At 48.4% G+C, this 18182-nt stretch overlaps 1 protein-coding gene across 4 annotated transcripts; it reads right to left on the bottom strand.

The window, feature by feature from the left end:
- Positions 1-456: 456 nt before the first annotated feature.
- LOC147205480 (2-oxoglutarate dehydrogenase complex component E1) lies at positions 457-17547 on the bottom strand. Of its 4 annotated transcripts, none has more exons than XM_086110409.1 (23): positions 17435-17547; positions 15601-16011; positions 13604-13780; positions 11721-11814; positions 9759-9797; positions 7983-8098; positions 7516-7670; positions 7282-7428; positions 6887-6977; positions 6629-6808; positions 6437-6565; positions 5659-5991; positions 5360-5462; positions 5148-5276; positions 4794-4944; positions 3491-3618; positions 3233-3411; positions 2560-2631; positions 2314-2439; positions 2146-2218; positions 1872-2035; positions 1422-1576; positions 457-1246 (listed from the first exon to the last, which is right to left on the bottom strand). In XM_086110409.1, exons 2-23 carry the CDS (start codon positions 15838-15840, stop codon positions 1126-1128), a joined length of 3102 nt encoding a protein of 1033 aa, XP_085966535.1. In that variant the 5' UTR covers positions 15841-16011; positions 17435-17547; the 3' UTR covers positions 457-1125. The 4 variants fall into 4 exon arrangements, with proteins under 4 accessions (XP_085966535.1, XP_085966538.1, XP_085966537.1 ...); XM_086110412.1 differs by lacking the exon at positions 11721-11814 and adding an exon at positions 11346-11448; XM_086110411.1 differs by lacking the exon at positions 9759-9797.
- Positions 17548-18182: the final 635 nt, after the last annotated feature.

The raw sequence follows: 18182 nt of genomic DNA, 5'->3' as shown, positions 1-18182 counted from the left end.
GTCTTATTTTAAAATATATTCTGTTACATACTAAAACAGACTAACGGGATGATGCCTTATTTTGTAGTACTCTGGCAAAACATGCTGTCCATCACTTGCAAACGGCATCTTTTAAAACCCTCACACTATTGCACCTGTCTGAAATGAGCCTGTTTTTAGGGGGCGGTCCTCTCTCATGCTAGGTAGGCAACTTCTCGCCCCACCTTTTCGACACCGGGACCAATCCTGTGATGACGAGTAGTGGAGCTTGGGTGTGCCGATTAAGTGAATGGTGTGGATTTAATGGAAACAACTCAGTTATCAAAAAACATTTTACCAGGTGAAGCGGATCCATGGATGTGGTGGTTGTTTGTCTGCATGTGCCTTGACATCGAATGGGATCCAGTCTGTTGTCTGTCTATCTGTACTGTACAGCTGCGATGGAGGGATGATGTCATTAGAGAAAGCGTAAAGATGTGTGGAGTAAACAAATCTTTATTGAATGAAGCAAAACAATGAAGAGAACGTGGCGGCTCCCCTCTAGGAAAATAAATACATGATCTTTTCTTGTCGTTCACGTCAAAGCTCAACTCTCCTTTGGCACCGACACTCGCCACAAAAATAATCTCCAGCGTTGCCACGGAGACACGCTGAAGGCCAAACAGCGGTGCTGTTAACAAAGTGGAATACAAAGGAAAAGTCCCCGGCTGGGTTCTTCGCCATCTTTGATCAAACCAAACTTATTTGGTTTCTTTTTTTGTTTTTGGGCGACCACAAAAAAAGCCTGACACTCGTTCATAAAAGTATGGAGAAAAAAAATGTGCGATGCAGAAGATGTTTCCCACACGTCTATGAAAAAGATGGCTGGGGGAAATGGGGGGAGGTGGGGTGTTAAAATCAGTAAAAGCTGCACAGAAATCATTTTGTTCTCACTGGCAGCCTGTAGAAGGTGCTGCTGGGAAAATCCTGTCAGAGTGAAAGTGACATCTAATTAGCAAAGTCAGAGAAAGGACAAAATAAAAAGAAAATGAACTTGTTTGGAGTTTTAGATGTGCGTGTGTGTATGTATGTATGTGTGAGAGGGATACAGGGGTCAAAGGTTAGGGTTCACTCCATCTACTGCAGCGTCAGAGGTCATCAGGAGGTCTACTGCTGATCCTGGAAGGCATCCAGACCGAAGGCATTGTCCAGGAAACGCTGAAGCTCCATAAGGTGAGTGTTCTTGTTCCCCGTCGCGGGTGCTGCGGCGGGGCCACGACCCGCATACCTGAGGGCAAAAAAAAAAAAGTGAAGTGTGTCTCAAAGCACAGAGAGAGAGAGAGGAGGGGAATGAGCAAGAAGGGAGTGGGAGAAAAAGTTAGGGGTTAAAAGAGAGCGGGAGAGAAGGGCGCGCAAGAAATTACAGAGAAAGAGAGAGGGCGACGTGTGTGTGGTGCGCTGACCAGACGGGCTTGGCCCTCTGGATGGTGGTCCTGATGCGAGGTTTGACATAGTCGTAGTAGCCTTGGTTCTTGTGCTCCTCCTGACACCAGACCAGGTCGGCATTGGCAAAACGCTCCGACTCCGCCTTGACTTGGTCGAACGGGAACGGAGACAACTGGATGCACAGCACACGCCACAGGCATCCTGGTCAATAGCTATTCCGGGTACTCGAGAATTACTCAAGGACCCGTTTCGGCCTGACATCACTCACAACTCTCATCGCGAAAGAGGGACTTCTATGTAGTAAACTACATAGTTGCGCATAGGGATTTTCAGATATTGAATTATACAGTCGACTAAGCGCGAAAACGCTCAATCAAATACCCCCTATTGATGATGGCGACGTTTGCACCCAGTCCGCTGAAAAGTTCAGTAGAAATGGGGACTCTGTTCAAAAAGCAACAGCGTACCTGCTCAATGCGTGCAATGGCAACCGTCGCATCCATCTCACGGTTCTTCCTCTCCTTGGTAAGCTCGTAGTAAACTTTGCCCGTGCAAAAGATGAGCCTCTTGACCTCATCGGGACGCTGGGCCGCCACGCCGTCCTCGGGGATGAGCCTCTGGAACTCGCTTCCTGTACGAGGGATGAGCAGGAATGACAAACATTATACAAGCACACACAAGCATATACATGTGTGTGTGTGTGTGTGTGTGTGTGTGTAGAGGGAGAGCAAGAGAGCAAACCTGGCAGCATCTCATCAAAATTGGACCTGGCCTCTGGGTGGCGCAGAAGCGACTTGGGGGTGAACACAATCAGCTATGAATAGAAACGGGAGATGTCAAATTTCTTTTTTTATACTCCCTGCAGGCCGTCCTCCCCAAGGTGCGTGCGTAAGTGCACTTCAGTCTGACCGGCTTCCTGAAGGGCAGCAGGATCTGCCGCCGTATCACATGGAAATAATTGCCAGGAGTGGAGCAGTTGACGACAATCCAGTTGCAGTCGTACAACTGACGCACCGCAAAGTCGTCGGTCAGCGTCTGGGGAGGAGACAACTCCATTGGGCGGTGCACAGGAAAATGATGGACACACACACACACACACGTGCGCACACACACGCAAGGACAGTGTGCAACCAGAACTACATCTTGATCTCTTACGGGCATGACGTCAGGGTCGTCGTTGCACATCTGAAGGAACCTCTCCGGGCGAGCGGAAGAATGTTCCGGACCCTGAAGACGAGAGAGACAGAGGACGTCACGAGGCGCACACCGCGCTCCCGTCACATCGCTGGTCGTCTTTCACACACATGCTACATCACCGAATTTGAAGCCGACGATCATTTAAAGAGCTGCAGCGATCAAATATTTTGATATCCTACTGTAAATTTCATTGCACAATCCGAACGTCTGGATACAAATACAAGAATATAGAATTTTTGCTTGGTTACAGAACAATTACAAATACACAAGATAAAATAAAGTGCATCTATGTGTGGTGCCATGAGGAAAAACATGTCATTTATGAGAAAAACTGCATCCAATGGCATTTTTGGTTCCACGAGTTACATTCAAGCAAGCTTTTAATAGCTCGCGGAACCTGTTTGTCAAGACGCCATGACAGCTAACAAGAGCAAGAACCGTATGTGCTCTATTGATGTTACTCGTGTGTGTGTGTGTGTGTGTTTGTAAAGCTCGCTGTTGCTTGTAGCGTTAAATCTGCTTTCCCATCGATGCTTATTTCTATTAGAAGTCAACGCCGTTTCACATGACATGTTAGCATTAAACTCGGCGACGTTCCGGCGTATCCCCAAGGACCAACTGTCATACTCACCATGCCCTCCATGCCGTGCGGCAGCAGCAGCACGATGCCGTTCTGCCGGACCCACTTGGCCTGGCCGGGGCAAATGAACTGGTCAATGATGCACTGCGCCGTGTTGTGGAAGTCGCCAAACTGCGCCTCCCACAGGATCAGCGCGTTGGGACTGGCCATGGCGAAACCCAGTTCGAAGCCTGAACACCATGACGCGTAAGTTACACGGGCAGGAAGCGGGGCCGCGGCGGGCGGGATCTCGAGCAAACGAGGACTGACCGAGGACGCCGTACTCCGACAGGGAGCTGTTGCAGACGGTGTAAGGTGCCTGGTCTGGGGCAAGGTGATTCATGGGGATGCAGATCCTCTTGTCCACGTTCTGATCGTGAAGGACGTGATGACGGTGGCTGGAAAAGTGCACATACACTTGTGTTCAAAAGTCAACACACCGCGGCCAAATTTGTAAGATGTGCCATATTAGTGAAAAGGCAAAACGTGACAGTGGTGCCCTGACTTGGGAGTTGAATTCATTCCGTGACCACGCTTGCCTCTCAAATCGCGCGCGTCTCAAATCAGCTTTACCCCTTGAAATGAGTGGAAGTGGCGTTAATTCGTCGGAGCCCCCAAACAGCATCCCGAAACAGTTTGTACTAAGGAAAATAGCACTCGGCAGTACTCGCTTTCAAGATTTGATGCTGCAGTTCAACAGACAGTGCTGCTGGTGTATGCCTTAGCCACCAAGCGGCAGTAGAGTACATAAACTGCATAGGTGTCAAACTCAGGTCCTGGAGGGCCGCTGCCCTGCATGTTTTCCAAGTCTCCCTGTTGCAACACACCTGAGGTTCAATGTCAGGCTTCGGCAGAGCTTGCTGATGATCTGATCATTTGAATCAGGTGTGTTGCAACAGGGAGACTTGGAAAACATGCAGGACAGTGGCCCTCCAGGACCTGAGTTTGACACCTAAGAGTACTATACAGTAGGTACCATGGATCTGGTGATAAATCACGGAGACAGGAGCAACTAAGCTCCAGATATATTCGTTTTACACAGCACATAAATGCCTGGGATTATTGTTGTATTGTCTGTCTGCAGGTAATGCCGCACTATTTATGGGTTTATTACAACCTAGGGCTAATTTTGTTAGGCTGTCTGTGGCCTTTCCCAATCATATGTTAGCATTAAGTGAGCTGGCGTCTGCAATACAAAAGTATGCGGTAACGGTAAATATACATTTTAATTCCTCTACATTTCGTTTTAGGGAAAAATTCCAGCAGGAGTGGTTATAAACGTGAGAGTACTTTTGCAACACCGCTATCTAGTGGTCGAACGCCTAAAGCGCACTTGCATGTCAAACCTGCTTGCAAGGTAAAGCAGTCAATCGTCTGCAGAATAGCGCAGCTAAGATAACGATCATGAAAATCACGACATAGTCCCTGTTCCTCCATCGGTCACATTCTCCCCTAACTCGCCCAATACTTCACAAATTACGCCAGGCTGATGTACATTTTGAGCCCAGCCGTGTGCAAAGAGCAGATGAAGTGCTTCAAGGTGGAAATGCTCCACCGAGTGGCTGCAACCCACCTGAACGTCCCTCGCTCCACGTCCTGGCCCGACAGACGCACGTGGATGCCTTCCTTCAGCAGAGAGCCAAAGGCCATGTACTCCCCCAGGGCCCAGTCCACCGTTCGCTGACGAACCATCTCGGCGCGCCCCTTCAGCACGCGACTCAAACCTGAACACCCCACGTGGCGCGCACAGACGAGATTAGATAGGCAGATGGAGACAGAGAGCAAGACAGATATAGATCTCGAGAGCTGGATAGATGGAGAAATGGGCAGACAGAGACAGATATACAGTATAGTGAGAGTGAACGTGTGTGTGACTGTGAGGGAAATGAAATGATGGGCCAGTGTGGACGTGTGGTTTCGACATGACCTCCATGGATGGTGAAGTCCTCCACGGGGACGGAGGAGGCCACTTGTCCGATGTGGTTGAGGTTCTCCTCCGTCAGTCCGGTGGAGGGACAGCTCATGGACTTGGGCTGCCCGTCCAGCGTGAAGAAACCTGTTGCACAAAAACGCACAAAAAGCTCTTGATGCGCACCCCGGACAGGATCCGAGCGCTCTCGCGCGCTGGGGATGGCGTACCGGGCCACGGCGAGTCCAGCCAGTGCTTGATGTGGAGGATCTTCTCATCCTTGGAGCGGGCATGGGCCTCCTCGCAGATCTTGTCGTACTTGGCAATCTCCTCCTGCATACACAACTGAAATTACTTGCCAAGTTTGGGAATAACATTAAGAACAGAATATAAATAACTGTGAAAGTGCCAATGGCTTCTTGAATCAAATGTGGATGCTTTGATCACTTTCCAAAGAATTGGATAACTGGGAAAATTTCAAAGGTAGTTCACACTTTCCTTGAGAAATTCCGCCTACAATCGGTCATACCTCGTACTCTTGTCGGGTGACGCTTCCGTCCGCGATGAGCTTCTCGGCGTACTTGAGCAAGACGGGCTTCTGCTTCTTAATCTGCTTGTACATGAGCGGCTGCGTGAACATGGGCTCGTCCATCTCATTGTGGCCCATGCGCCGGTAGCACACCAGGTCCACCACCACGTCTTTGTGGAAGGTGGCCCGCCACTCGGCCGCCACTTTGCACACATAGATGACCGCCTCCGGGTCGTCGGCGTTGACGTGGAAGATGGGAGCGTTGACCACGCGCGCCACGTCCGTCGGGTAGGGCGACGAGCGAGCCATACGCGGGTCCGTGGTAAAGCCAATCTAGCCGATGAGAAAGGGAAGTATAACACTAAGGCAGCAAAAAGCGCTTTGTCCTCTTCCTGACTTAATCCATCGAAAAAAAGACTTAAAATCTTCCGTTTTTTTTTACACATTATAACATAAGGCGAAGATGACGTTGAAACATTCCCACCCCTACCAGAACAGCCAACTGGTGATGAGTTATCTCTCCTTTGTAAAATTTGACAAATACTGAAGAATAAGAAGAATTGTAAAACAGTCAAATGATCTGCCTGTAATTCATATCTTTGATATAAGTCTTAAGCGACAAAAAAAAAGTTATCTTTTCATTATACATTTTAAAAATTCATCAGTGAATTAATAGGTTAATCGTAATGTTATTCTGACAAATGTTAAGAGTCTGCCTCATAAAATCCATGTGCAGTCAAACAAGTGAGAAGGTATGACCTCCAGGGGTGGGCCTAACCTGGTTGTTGACCACCACGTGCACGGTGCCGTGCGTGGTGTAAGACGGCAGGTCGGAAAGATGGAAGGTCTCATACACGATTCCCTGACCGGCAAACGCGGCGTCTCCGTGGATGAGGATTGACATCACCTGAATGCAGAGGGGCAGGCGTCAGGGTCCGGGTCGGGGTCGGGCGGGTCCACCACAACTCACCCGGTTGCCGTCGTTGTCCCCGCAGTAAAACTGCTCGGCCTTGGTCTTCCCCTGCACTACCGGGTCGGCTGCCTCCAGGTGTGACGGGTTGGCCACCAGGGACAAGGTGATGTTGCGGTCGGTCACGCGGTTGATCCTGCGGTGGTACATGCCCAGGTGGTACTTGACGTCGCCGGAACCCTGAAGACGGCGCATCATCAGCGAGGCATAACCACGGCGATGGACACCAGAGCAGAATCGATGAGGAGAGCTCGCTACCTCGTCTGCCGCCTCCAGCTTGGAGTCAAACTGACAGAAGATCTGCTCCAGTTCTTTACGGATCACGTTGGCCAAAACGTTAAGACGTCCCCTGGCCGGCAAAAAAACAGCATGGAGAAAAAAAAATACTTCTAACTTTCAGTTGCCCGTTGCCTGATTGAGGATTCGTTGCAATGCTAAGGCAAAGAGTCTGAGCCGGCTAACACCGGGGCAAGTACGTCACGGACACGAAACGTCTATACCATGAACTTATCCACAGGTGTTACGTTAGTCTGCGCGATGTAATCTTATTACAAGCGTTTCACTGAGGCAATTGGTCATTTATTTGAACAAATTTAAGCCACACACACAGGCATACCAGATGACAGACTGCAGTGGGGGTGCGCGTGTGCTACCTGTGAGGCATGCCCATGATGACGTACTCCACCCCGCTTCCGGATGATATGTCGATGATGGTCTTGAGAGCCGGGATGAGGGACTCGCATCCCTCCAGGCCGAACCGCTTCTCGGCTGACCACTTCTTTTGCAGGAACTCCTCGAACCTGCATGGCACGCGCACGCCAGTCGACGTACGTTCTTCCTCGCGCTTGTTTTGACGTTTTCGGTTGAGGGCGTGGGGGCGGCGCTACCTGGTCGAGCGGACCATGCGGGCCAAAAGTGTCCTCTTCTCTTCCAGGTTGAACTGCATCACGCCCGGTGTCTCAAACTTTTGCCGGATCCACTGACACTGCTCCAGGTCATTGATGAACATGAACTCGACGCCGATGTGCTGACAGTACGCCATCTGGGGACAGTGAAGCACTCCACGTAAAGGGGCTTTCGCGAGAGCGGCTGCCCAAGAAGCTTCAAATTAAACACCCGAGTCAATTGTCAAATGATGTCTTGAAAATATCTGCGTCCGAGGCCCTTCTCAGTTGTCGAATAGCACGTACGGAAGTGTGAGTGTGTGTGTGAGGGATAGATTTGACACGCTTTTCTCAGCGGAATTTTTCTCAAAACATGTCACAGAATTGTGCCCCACTGTCACATCGCAATCGGGCTAATTTGCATCATCCCGCCCCCTCCCCGGACAGCGAGTATGTACGAGAGTGCAAACCTCCAGTCGTTGTATGATCTCCTTCAAGGGCAGAGCGCTCTCGGAACCTCCGATGAAGGTGGTGGTGGGAAGCCTGAAGACCTTCTCCAGGTCCGACTCGTCCAGGCCGTAGAAGCCTACGCGTCCCAGCATGCACCGGGAGACAAAGTGGCAGGTGAGGTCCGTGTCAAAGAGGCCAACAGAGGTGCCACTCGGCCGTGATGAGTGAAGGCGTGGGCCGCAAGGACGGAACGTAGCGAGAGTCGCCGTTCCGATACATCAACCCAAAGTTTCCCTCGAACGTCGCAGCTTCCTTCATTCATCAGCGCCAGGTGACTTCGACCGGTCGGCCAAGACGACACCATCATCCTCCTCCTCATCGCGTCCCGACAGTGAAAGGCGACGGCACTCGCACGCGGTCAAGCGCATGCTAACGCAACGTCACCATGTTCGTAGGAGGACACCGTCACCAGAGCAAACGGGACAGGACAGAAAAGACGAGCGCAGACGTGACCATGGTGCCACACAAGGGGGATAGAAGGCGGGTGTCGCTTGGGTGACAGTTGGATTGACAGATGGGAGTTAGGTGACAGTCTATGCAATCGTGAGGTGGACTTCAGGCGACATGTTAAGTGTTAGGCGGCAGGTGAATGGCAATCAAGAGGGGGGGTGACAATTAACCTGGCAGTTGGGGGAGTTAAGCTGCCAGTGGGACATCAGTCAATTGACAGGCAAGTGACGCTTGAGAGAACGCAGGCTATTTTTTCATTTGGTAGATTTGACATAACAAAGAATTATAGATTATAGATTGAAAAATGAGGTGACAAGCACCTGTCAAATAGCGGTGAAAGATGACGGTTACGATGGGAGTTAGGTGTCAAGTCAAAGACCTCAAATGTGAGTTAACTGGAATTCAGATCAGATGATGCTTCAGTCCGAGGTTGCATTTGACGCATAAGTGATGGGTGACATGTTTTGTAGGTGGTGGGTTCGGCAAGCGGAGTCAGGTGACATGAAGTTTCGGGCGCAAGACAGCAGTTAGGCCAGCGATATTTATCCAGGCGACAGTGAAGAGAAAATGATTTGCCAGCTAGATGAAATTTGTGGGGTAGAAGTTAGATGGAAGGCACGGGGGGGGGGGGGGGGGGGAGATTAGAGACATGTGGGTGATTAATTAATATTTCGGCAGCGGGTAGTTGTTGCATAGCAATCAGGCAACACGATGACGGGGAAGTGTTGGGAGTCACTTTTGACGTCCCTCCCTCTTAACGGTCCTGACAAATTGTCCGGAAACAACCTGGGATCTATCAACCAACGAGCAACCAATAGTTAAGAACGCCGCTCGGCCGCCAAAAGAAAACATCAGGGTTCAGCAAGCATCGCGTGAGCGTGGCGGCCGTCTGGCTCACCTCACCGTGATTGTGGATTCCTGCAGACTCCTGCTGAGATGTTCCAAATGGGACAAACATCTATTCACACCTGACACATCACACAATGCCAGCGTCTCACCTTCAATCTCAGTTCAACATCGTTACAGTCACGTGACACACACTCAGCAGTAGCGGCTAGAAGCTAACTACACACACGGCAAAACAAACGACACAACAAGAGGGGATCCACTTCAACACTGTTTGATCTGATTAGACGTGTACCTAATGAAGGGGTTAGTGAGTGTGTGTATCTCAGTGTAAACTGTAAGAACGACTCTCAGCTGCTCTGGAGAAGAAAGGCAAAAGTTGGTCCGTGGCGCACACACAAGCTTGCAACGCTACGCTACAGCAGCGCTGCTTTTCGTACCTCCGACCGTGAGCAGTTTCAGCCGATCCTTGACCGCGTCTGGACGGGGGTGGAGGGAGCGGCAGCACAGGGAGGAGACATCCGGAAAAGTTAGTCACCGACAACCCGCTTCTACAACACAACCAATGGCCACTAGGGGAGCAGCTAGCATAGGAGCTCACAAACGGTGCCAGACACCGCCGCTGTCGCTTCCCAGGCTGGACACCGTGCCCAAGCCAGCGGGGGGGAGACGGACAGGGGAGGGGCTAATTCCTCTTTGCCGTCAGCAGGAGAGCTAAGCGAGGCTAAAGCTAATTAGTTGTTAGAGGCGCTAGGCAACACACTCCAGCAAGAACAAAACTTCACAAAGTGGTTCTCAAACCGGGGTCCCGAAACGCCTCAAGCAGAGACCTGGGGTGCGCAAAATGGTTTGCAACTCCGCGCTGACGACAGCTGCCTGCCGAAAGCCAGAGCTTTACATGCTGCTTACATGTGATGTGATCGACTCCAATTTGCCGTTTCCAATCGCTAACACATTCAATCGAAACAGACGCTTGAAAGCCGTGTGACACGTGCAGATCGATGGCAGCATCACGTGACTTATCATGATGGAGGGCAGTCATGGACCGAACAGAACAGTTGCAATTGTTTTTTTCCCCCCCCCTCCACATTTTTCTTAAAGCAATAGCTCGATAAAAACAAGTTACAAGTAGTTTAAAACAAGGTCTCTCCAGTCGTCGCAGACCAATTTTGGTCAGAAAGCCACCATTGTCAAGTGCGTCACCGACGACGTCACCGCGCATTTACGTCACGCTATCATGACTGAACTTTAGACATGACGTCTGATCGGATTGGCCAAAGGAATACTTCTGCTTGGGTCTTTTTTATCTCGATCGAGGTGTTTGTGTGGCGCAGAAGGTGCATAACATTCTGCTCGGCCGTTGAGTTTCATCGTGCAGGAATCGCAATACGTGGAAACGAGTGAAAAAAGGTTAGCAATGTTCAGATTATTGTTAAAGAGAGAAATGATTCCCATGTTATTTAAGGCTACGCATTGTCGTTGATTACGGGGGAGTCTTTGGAAACATTTGTGGACCCATAAAGTTTGAGAACCGCTGACCCTGAAGTCACTGAACCATTCCTCTTGTTTGTCAACAACAACAGCAACCCCTAACGTAAGATGCTCAGCAGCGAGACAAAGGTCTCCAATGCCGCAAATTCTACAGAGGGCTCACATTCCCACCTAACAGCCGGAAGCCAAAAGGTGACATCCTTGGGAGTTAGCACCTAAAATCTTTTCGTGGAAGCAGTAACAAGACTTTTCGCTCCCCTAAAACCCGCATCGTGGACCTTCAGTCTTCAACAAGACAAGAGATCTGCTGGCTCCGAACATTCCAGATGTTTCTCCACGTTCCTTCAAAGTGTATGACCAAAGTGAGGAGAAGAGAGGTCCTCCTGATGGTCAAGAAGGTTTTCGAAGCGATGGAGCGGAAAAAGGGGTAATTTGGGGCTCGCGGAGGGGTGGGTTTGGGGGGGGGGGGGTTCGGGGGCGGGGCCGCCAAGCGAGGCTGAGCAGCAGGAGTCTGCAGAGCCATTCCAGTTCCTCACCCAGCTTGTCCGAGGACGTGATAATGTCAGTGGGCACGCACGCGTCCAGATCAGCGTCCATGATGCCAAGCGGGTCCAATTGGGCCACCTGGTGACCGCGAATCTACAGGGGAACGAGGACAGAGCCCACCCGGGAGAGAAGGAGGAGGAGGAACAGGAGGATGGAGGACAGTGAAGCCAAGTGAGGAAACACATGGACGAGCACAAGGAGTGGGAAAAGCAAACGACAGGTTGTGGAGGAGAGAACACGGCAGCACACCAAGCAAACACAACCAAGAGGAGGAGGAAGAAGAGGAGGAGGAGGAGGAGAGCGGGTGGGACGGAGAAGCGACATTAACACAACGAGCACGGAGCACTTTTCCGTCTTTTGCTCACCAACATCTTGGAAGCCGCTATTGACAGGAGCGTCATCAAAATTCACACAGCTGATGCCCAGCGGGTCCAAGTGGGCATTGTGATGACCCATCACCTACACACACACACACATACACACACGTACAAGTGCAAACGCACACACAATTACACCGTAACCCCCAAAGTTCAACACCCCTGTCGGTTGTTTCTTTCCGACCGATTTTGGTCGACGTATGTAAAAGTGACTCGAAAGTGCTTGTAACTGAGCCATTTTGAATTTTGTCCAATTGTGACATCACAACAGGGACAATTTACATAATCACGCCCCCATGCCCATTTTCGACACGGATGATTGAGAGGCCAGGCTGGCTGGAGATGTGACATTTCCAAGCGACGACTCAACCAATGACATCGAAGCACTATCAAAAGGTAAGCAGAGCTGCACTGCCAATCGGCAACAGAGGGAAGCGGAATCTGAAATATAACGAAGATGATGAGGTGATCAGCCAAAATGTTTCTGTTAAAGTCAAGGGTTTGCTTGATGTTTGTTGACACACACACAAAAAGCAATTTTTCTCCAGATTGTGGGCAAAGTGGCTGAGTTTCATAAAATTTACTAATCCTGATTACTCGAAAACAGTTGCATCAAACTTTTTTACTTTTCCTTTTTTTTTTTACAACATTGGGAGTTTTTATACCATATCATCAGCTTTTTTTTTTTAAACCAACATGGCTGGGTGATGTATCTCTATTGTATCGAAATCAAGATATGAACATTCTCGATATTCCTATTGAAATGAGGACGATATCAGTACCGTGTTTTAGAACACTAGCGGACCATATTCATCATTTTGTGATGAGGTTCACAATCCACCAGGGGAAAATCAATCCAATCGTGATGTCAAATTTATTGATTGTCCCAACTTTTTTCTTCTTCCCCAAGTTAGTTACCAGAGGAATCGAAAAAGAGGCCTAATACAGCCACGCAGAGGAGCATCACTATTTACCTTCCGCGGTCATCATGGCGTGAGACGGATCCGCCTCTACAAACAAGCTGATTTCAACGCTTTCCAGACAGGGAGAGAAGGATTCTGACTCGTCACGTGTGCGTGAGCGCTTTTCATCCTCGTGTGGTTTGTCAAGGATGGAGTGCAAGCCTATGAGGTGCCTCCCGGGAAAGACTGCACTGCGTGCGGCTGAGGAAAGTCACGGGGCTGGCACAGGTCCAAATCGGGCCCGAGTTTACCGAACATGAGACTCACGTGTCCTGTGGCGACCTCCCGCCTAAACTTGCTTCATTAGAATCTCTTTATTTCATCTTTTTTATTTCGCATTCAATTATCTCATTACATAATTGATTCATGAGTAAACATTTAATATACTATATTAAAACAACACATAGAAAAACAACAAGCACTCACACTCACAATCACACCTACGGACAATTCAGGCTGTTACATTAACCAACCATGCATGTTTTTGGAATACATCTTGATTTATAATGGAAATGTGAGCGGAAACATGAATACCGAGGGAAAAAAAAACACGCAGGTACTGGGAGAACATGTAAACTCCACACAGGTGAAGTCAATTATTCTTACACTGTTTAAAACCATAATCTTTTTTTTAACCCCTAAAATTAACCATACAACATATTTTGCCATTTATTTTAATCATTACAAATCTGAGCTGATTTAAAAACTAAATTTAAACTCAAAATTTGCCTTGACCTGAAACATAGGTTATTAGTCACCATAATTGAGATCACACAGGTGATTCTAAAGGCAAAACAAAATAACCACCATTGAAACCTACAACACGTTCTAGCTAAGAACAGTAAATGGTTTTGAATAAAATGGAGGCATGCTGTTTAACATGTTAGCAATGCTTGCATTTGCATGTACCTGGTAGGCACGGATGAGGGACTGCACAGCCAGGTGGTCCTCCACCAGTTTCTCCACGTTGGGCTGGGCTCCCACCAAAGAGGAGAGTTGAGGGGTGGCGGACAAGCCCAGAGGGGACTGATAGGCGGCACCAGGCGGGGCACCAGCATTGGCGTTGCGGAAAAACACATCCCACGACTAGACGGGAACGACAATACATGTTAGAGCAGTTTTTCCACTACCTGCTACAAGCTACACTAAGTTCCTCAACTCAACTTTATTTATTTCTAAGTGTATACAATCACTGCTAGCAATTAGCAGGGACAAACTAAAGTTATTAAGCATCCATGTTAGCTGATAGTAATTAGCACTTAGCAGCCATAGGAGAGTGGTGAGCATTAGCATTGTGAAATATATATACATCCTATGAAAAAGGGCCAGACTTGGGCAAAAAGGAGGATGATAGAAACCACTGTCGTCAGTCATCAGAGGTTAACATTTTGCTCAGTAGATGCAACATGCTATGCTAGCTCCTAAGTGTGCGAACTAGCTGATAGCAGTTAGCATCGAGCAGCCCTGATCTCTTGGCCTGAGTCACAGGAGAGGAGGAGGTCAGCAAAGACTTTGTTGTCATCCTTCAGAGGCAAACATTCACTGCTACAGCCACGCTACTTCCTAGCTGAGTGTTAGCCGCTAGCAGTTAGCAGTGAGTGGTCATGAGACAAGTCCGTATGAGACAGATTCCCAAACTCTGGGCCTGAGTCACACTCTGACCAATATTTAAAAAGGGTGGAGTGTTGTTTAGCTGGATGTTAACTTCCCGTTTCTACTGAGGAATGAAATGTGAGTCATTTGTGGAGCGTTGCCAGGTGACCGAGTACAGCTAACATTCCCAAACACGCCCCAAGATTCCAGTCACTGTTGAGGAACCAAACAACAACACCACGGTGGCTGTCCTCAGGTGAGGACAGAATAGTTGTGGTAGCCCACACTGTTTTGCTTGAACAAAAACATTGAGAACTTAAAGAGCGCCATTATTGTGAGGGAGAGACACTAACAATAAACTACAACACTTCAACAAGAGTCAACAATCTCCACTGTGTGAATTCCAATTATCGCCTGTGCAAAGCTCTTAGGATGGATGATTACATTACTCCCTCGGGAAAAAAATAGTTCTGTTCCATCCATCTATCCATCTTCTTCCGCTTATCCGGAGTCGGGTTGCAGGGGAAGCAGTTAAAGCAGGGAAACCCAGACTTTCTTCTCCCAAGCCATTTCGTCCAGCGCTACCAAGGTTGTTCCTGAGGTCTTTCCAGGCCAACCGAGAGATCAAGTGTCTTTTGGCGTGCCCTGGGTTGGCCTCGTGGTGGGACATGCCGGCAAGACCTCACCAGGGAGGCGTCCAGGAGGCATCTCAACCAGATTCCCGGGCCACCTCATCTGGCTCCCCTCAAGGCGAAAGAGCAGTGGCTCTACCCTGAGCCCCTCACCCTCTCTCAAAGGGGGGACGGTGGCACGGGGGTTAAACAATTAATTCAATTCAAATCGACATCGCAGTGCAGTAGAACGCAATTTTCATGTTTACATATCATTGATACATTTCATATGAATTCAAGCTTTGTTAGCCTTTATTTTAATGCAAGTCTAACCTGTAAAACTGTCCATTATGTATGAATCAGTTATTTAGTGTAATGCAGATTGCTTGTGGTTGTGAAAAGAATCGCATATTAAATCCTTATCGCAATTATGAGGGTGGCGGGGGTGTGGTGGTGGAAAGAAGAAATTACAATATATTTTTTCAAAACCGCTCAAGCCTCCCAGACACCTTTCAGCTCAGCACCTTCTCGGAAGTCTGATCCAAAAGTATTTGTACCCGTGAACTCTCAAAGTGCACGGTTATGCACTTTGGTTTGGAGTCAGCCAGCCCTCCTTTTCTAGCTATTCCAAAATGCTGCTGCTGCTTGCCTCTTAACTGTAACGCAAGAGAGGGAGCACATCACTTCCCCACCGGCGCTCACCTTGTGAACGCTCTTGGGGTTCTCTAGCCAGGCGAAGTACATCTCCTCCACGTAGTTGGAACTAGTCCCGTTCAGAAAAGGCTCAGAGGCCACGGGCGCCGTGTAGCACCTGAATTGCCCCAACGTCCTTGCGCCCGAGGGGACCGGGCCTGTGACTGGCCGCTGCGGGCCTACAGTCTGAGCCGCCTGCGAGGCGGTGAGCGGACGCAAACGCGCCGCACAAGTCCTTAAGCGATGCATTCGTGGTGTAGTCCTCCTTAAGCTCACGCGCACGTGGCCGCAAGCGAAGCAACGCTGAGTATGATAAAGATGGCGCTCAATCCAAAGGAAATCTTCTTTTTACAAAATCAAGGCGTCCTCAAGGTCACGTCAGCACAGCAATTTCCACAGGTGCCTTCCTCCAATCAGATCCTGGGATGAAATGCACAACATGTGAGAAATAAAAGCATTAAAAAGAAGATTTTCACTTTTTAATACCAATTTGATTCTAGAAAAAAAACAACTCATTTAAAACAAGGTTTCTTTGGGTTTCCTTGTGGGATTTCCTTTGTTCCTCCTAATACCAAATAAGCTTTGAAACAGTTTTTTTTCCCCTCCCCAGGATCCAATTCCACAGAAAACAGAAATGTATCTTGTTTTCTTTTCTTTTAGTGATGTGAAAATAAGTGCTTTGTCTTGTATAAATTTACACATCAATTTTTTTGAACTCAAAGTCAGCTATCAACTGTGATTGCCTTCCACCGGGCACGTTTCCTGTCACACAAAATTATTCTGCTCATTAGTTCTACCCCTTGGTGGGAATACAAGTCGTTTTTGTTTGGAGGAGAAAAAAAAGTCGCTCGAGGGCTTTAGACACGACACTAAATATAGCAAACAAATGACTACGGTGTCAACACTCTGTCTCCTGTTTTTTTTTTTTTTTGGCTCAATGTAGAGGATTTCGTAAACAGCGGTGGTTGTTTTCAAGTGCTCTATAAGTACAGTTGAGGAAATTAAGACCTCTTTAAAGACTGAATGTTGTGACAGCAGTCTTGGAACCTTTCTCACACTTCTCGCCCAAAATGTTTTCGATTTGAAAAGCGTAACTAAGCAGGTAACTTTGGAATCGACCAGCAGAGAAAAAGAAGCTGAACAAGATTTTGACCTTGTTCGCTCTCTCGCCTCCTCCGTGCCCCATCTAGGCCCGCCCACCGGCAATCTTTCCATTCCTGATTGGTGGTCGTGTTGGAATCCCGCCTAAAAATAGACTCGGCTGATTTTCTACTGAACGAGGCCCCTGTCAATCATCGCGTCCTCTTCCCCAAATCGTCAATCTCAGGCAGCCTTCTTTTTCGTCTTCCTTGCGAAAACAATGTTCAACACCCAGCAAGAGTGACACAATCGGTCAAATCGAACTAATAAATAACACATTCACACTCTCGCGTAGAAACACTTGGATGGCTTCGTGACTAGCATTAGAGCTACTTGCTTGTAGAATTAGCTTGCTAGCTCCTACTTTCAACTTGGTTCTTTGTGGTTGTTGTTTGGGGGCGATACGGTGCGAGCAGGTATACCAAAATGCCGTCAATCCAAAGTTAAGTTGGCACAAAATCACGCTCGTTGGCGAGCATTGGAACCACTAAAAGTCACGTTTCAGTTCCGCCTCAAGGTTGCTCAACTCCGTCAACGGCGCTAGCTAACGGGCTAGCATGTCAGCTAACAAGAAGTGAGAGGGGTGTCGGAATCAAATTCCGGAGACCGCCGGCATTTTTTGATTTAGCTTGTACAATGACACCCGGAAGCGAGCTCGCGTCTGTAAAATATTCATCAGCAATCCGCGGGGCGGCTTACTGACCTCCAGAAACGCTGAGGAGCGGCTCGCCTGTCTGCCGGGTGCCCGGACGCCCTTCGACTCTCCCGGCGCATGAATGACAGCTCCAGCAAGGTCCCGGCGAGCCTGGGAGTGAGGCCGAGCAGGAAGTGACGTAACTGACGCACTGACGTGCGGACCACGTTTGATCGCAATGTAAATAATGTCGATTAAAATATAGGTTAACACTAGATCATAGTACACATAATATAAATTTAAAAAATAATTTGTAGTTTACGGTGCTGAAGTCACGACGTACAGTGCTGACGACGCATTTCACGGCATTGGGTACTCGCGTTTTAATGTTTTATAAAAGGTTACAACTCTGAACTAAACAATATACAATACAAAAGTACAATTCTAGAATGATGAAGTGATTTTCATCAAATTAATGGACATCATTGGAGTCTCATCATTTGACGTATGGCGTGACGTCACAACATAATGTCTGACCAAGGCGTCAGAAGCGAACTTTCACATCATATATGTACATTTCTAAATTGAACCCCGTTATTGAAATTATTTTTGATTGAGGTAGATAATTTTTTAAGCCTTTTGATTTAATCATAAAAAAAATGTCGGCCGCGACAGTTACGGAAACAAAGTCAAAATCATATGATCATTGGATGTCATTTCTAATATTGTAGCACCTGTGATTCCATTGACAAATGAGAAATAAAAGTATTATTTCCCATGACATTTTTGTGGTTCGGGGCAATATTTGAGATAACAG

Source organism: Hippocampus guttulatus, chromosome 5 (genome assembly GCF_054856545.1).
Source record: "Hippocampus guttulatus isolate MCC_2025c chromosome 5, RoL_Hgut_1.0, whole genome shotgun sequence".
Taxonomy (NCBI): Eukaryota; Metazoa; Chordata; class Actinopteri; order Syngnathiformes; family Syngnathidae; genus Hippocampus; species Hippocampus guttulatus.
This window is presented reverse-complemented; position numbering and strand designations above follow the sequence as displayed.

Bases quoted from the DNA above. Each gene is read 5' to 3' on its own strand.
- LOC147205480 (XM_086110412.1), bottom strand. From the start codon at position 15,840: ATGCATCGCTTAAGGACTTGTGCGGCGCGTTTGCGTCCGCTCACCGCC. The intron at 3,619-4,793 runs GTGGGTTGCAGC...GCACTTTTCCAG, and splicing joins GTGGAGCGAGGGACGTTCAG to CCACCGTCATCACGTCCTTC. The intron at 3,412-3,490 runs GTCAGTCCTCGT...CATGGTGTTCAG, and splicing joins GTCGGAGTACGGCGTCCTCG to GCTTCGAACTGGGTTTCGCC.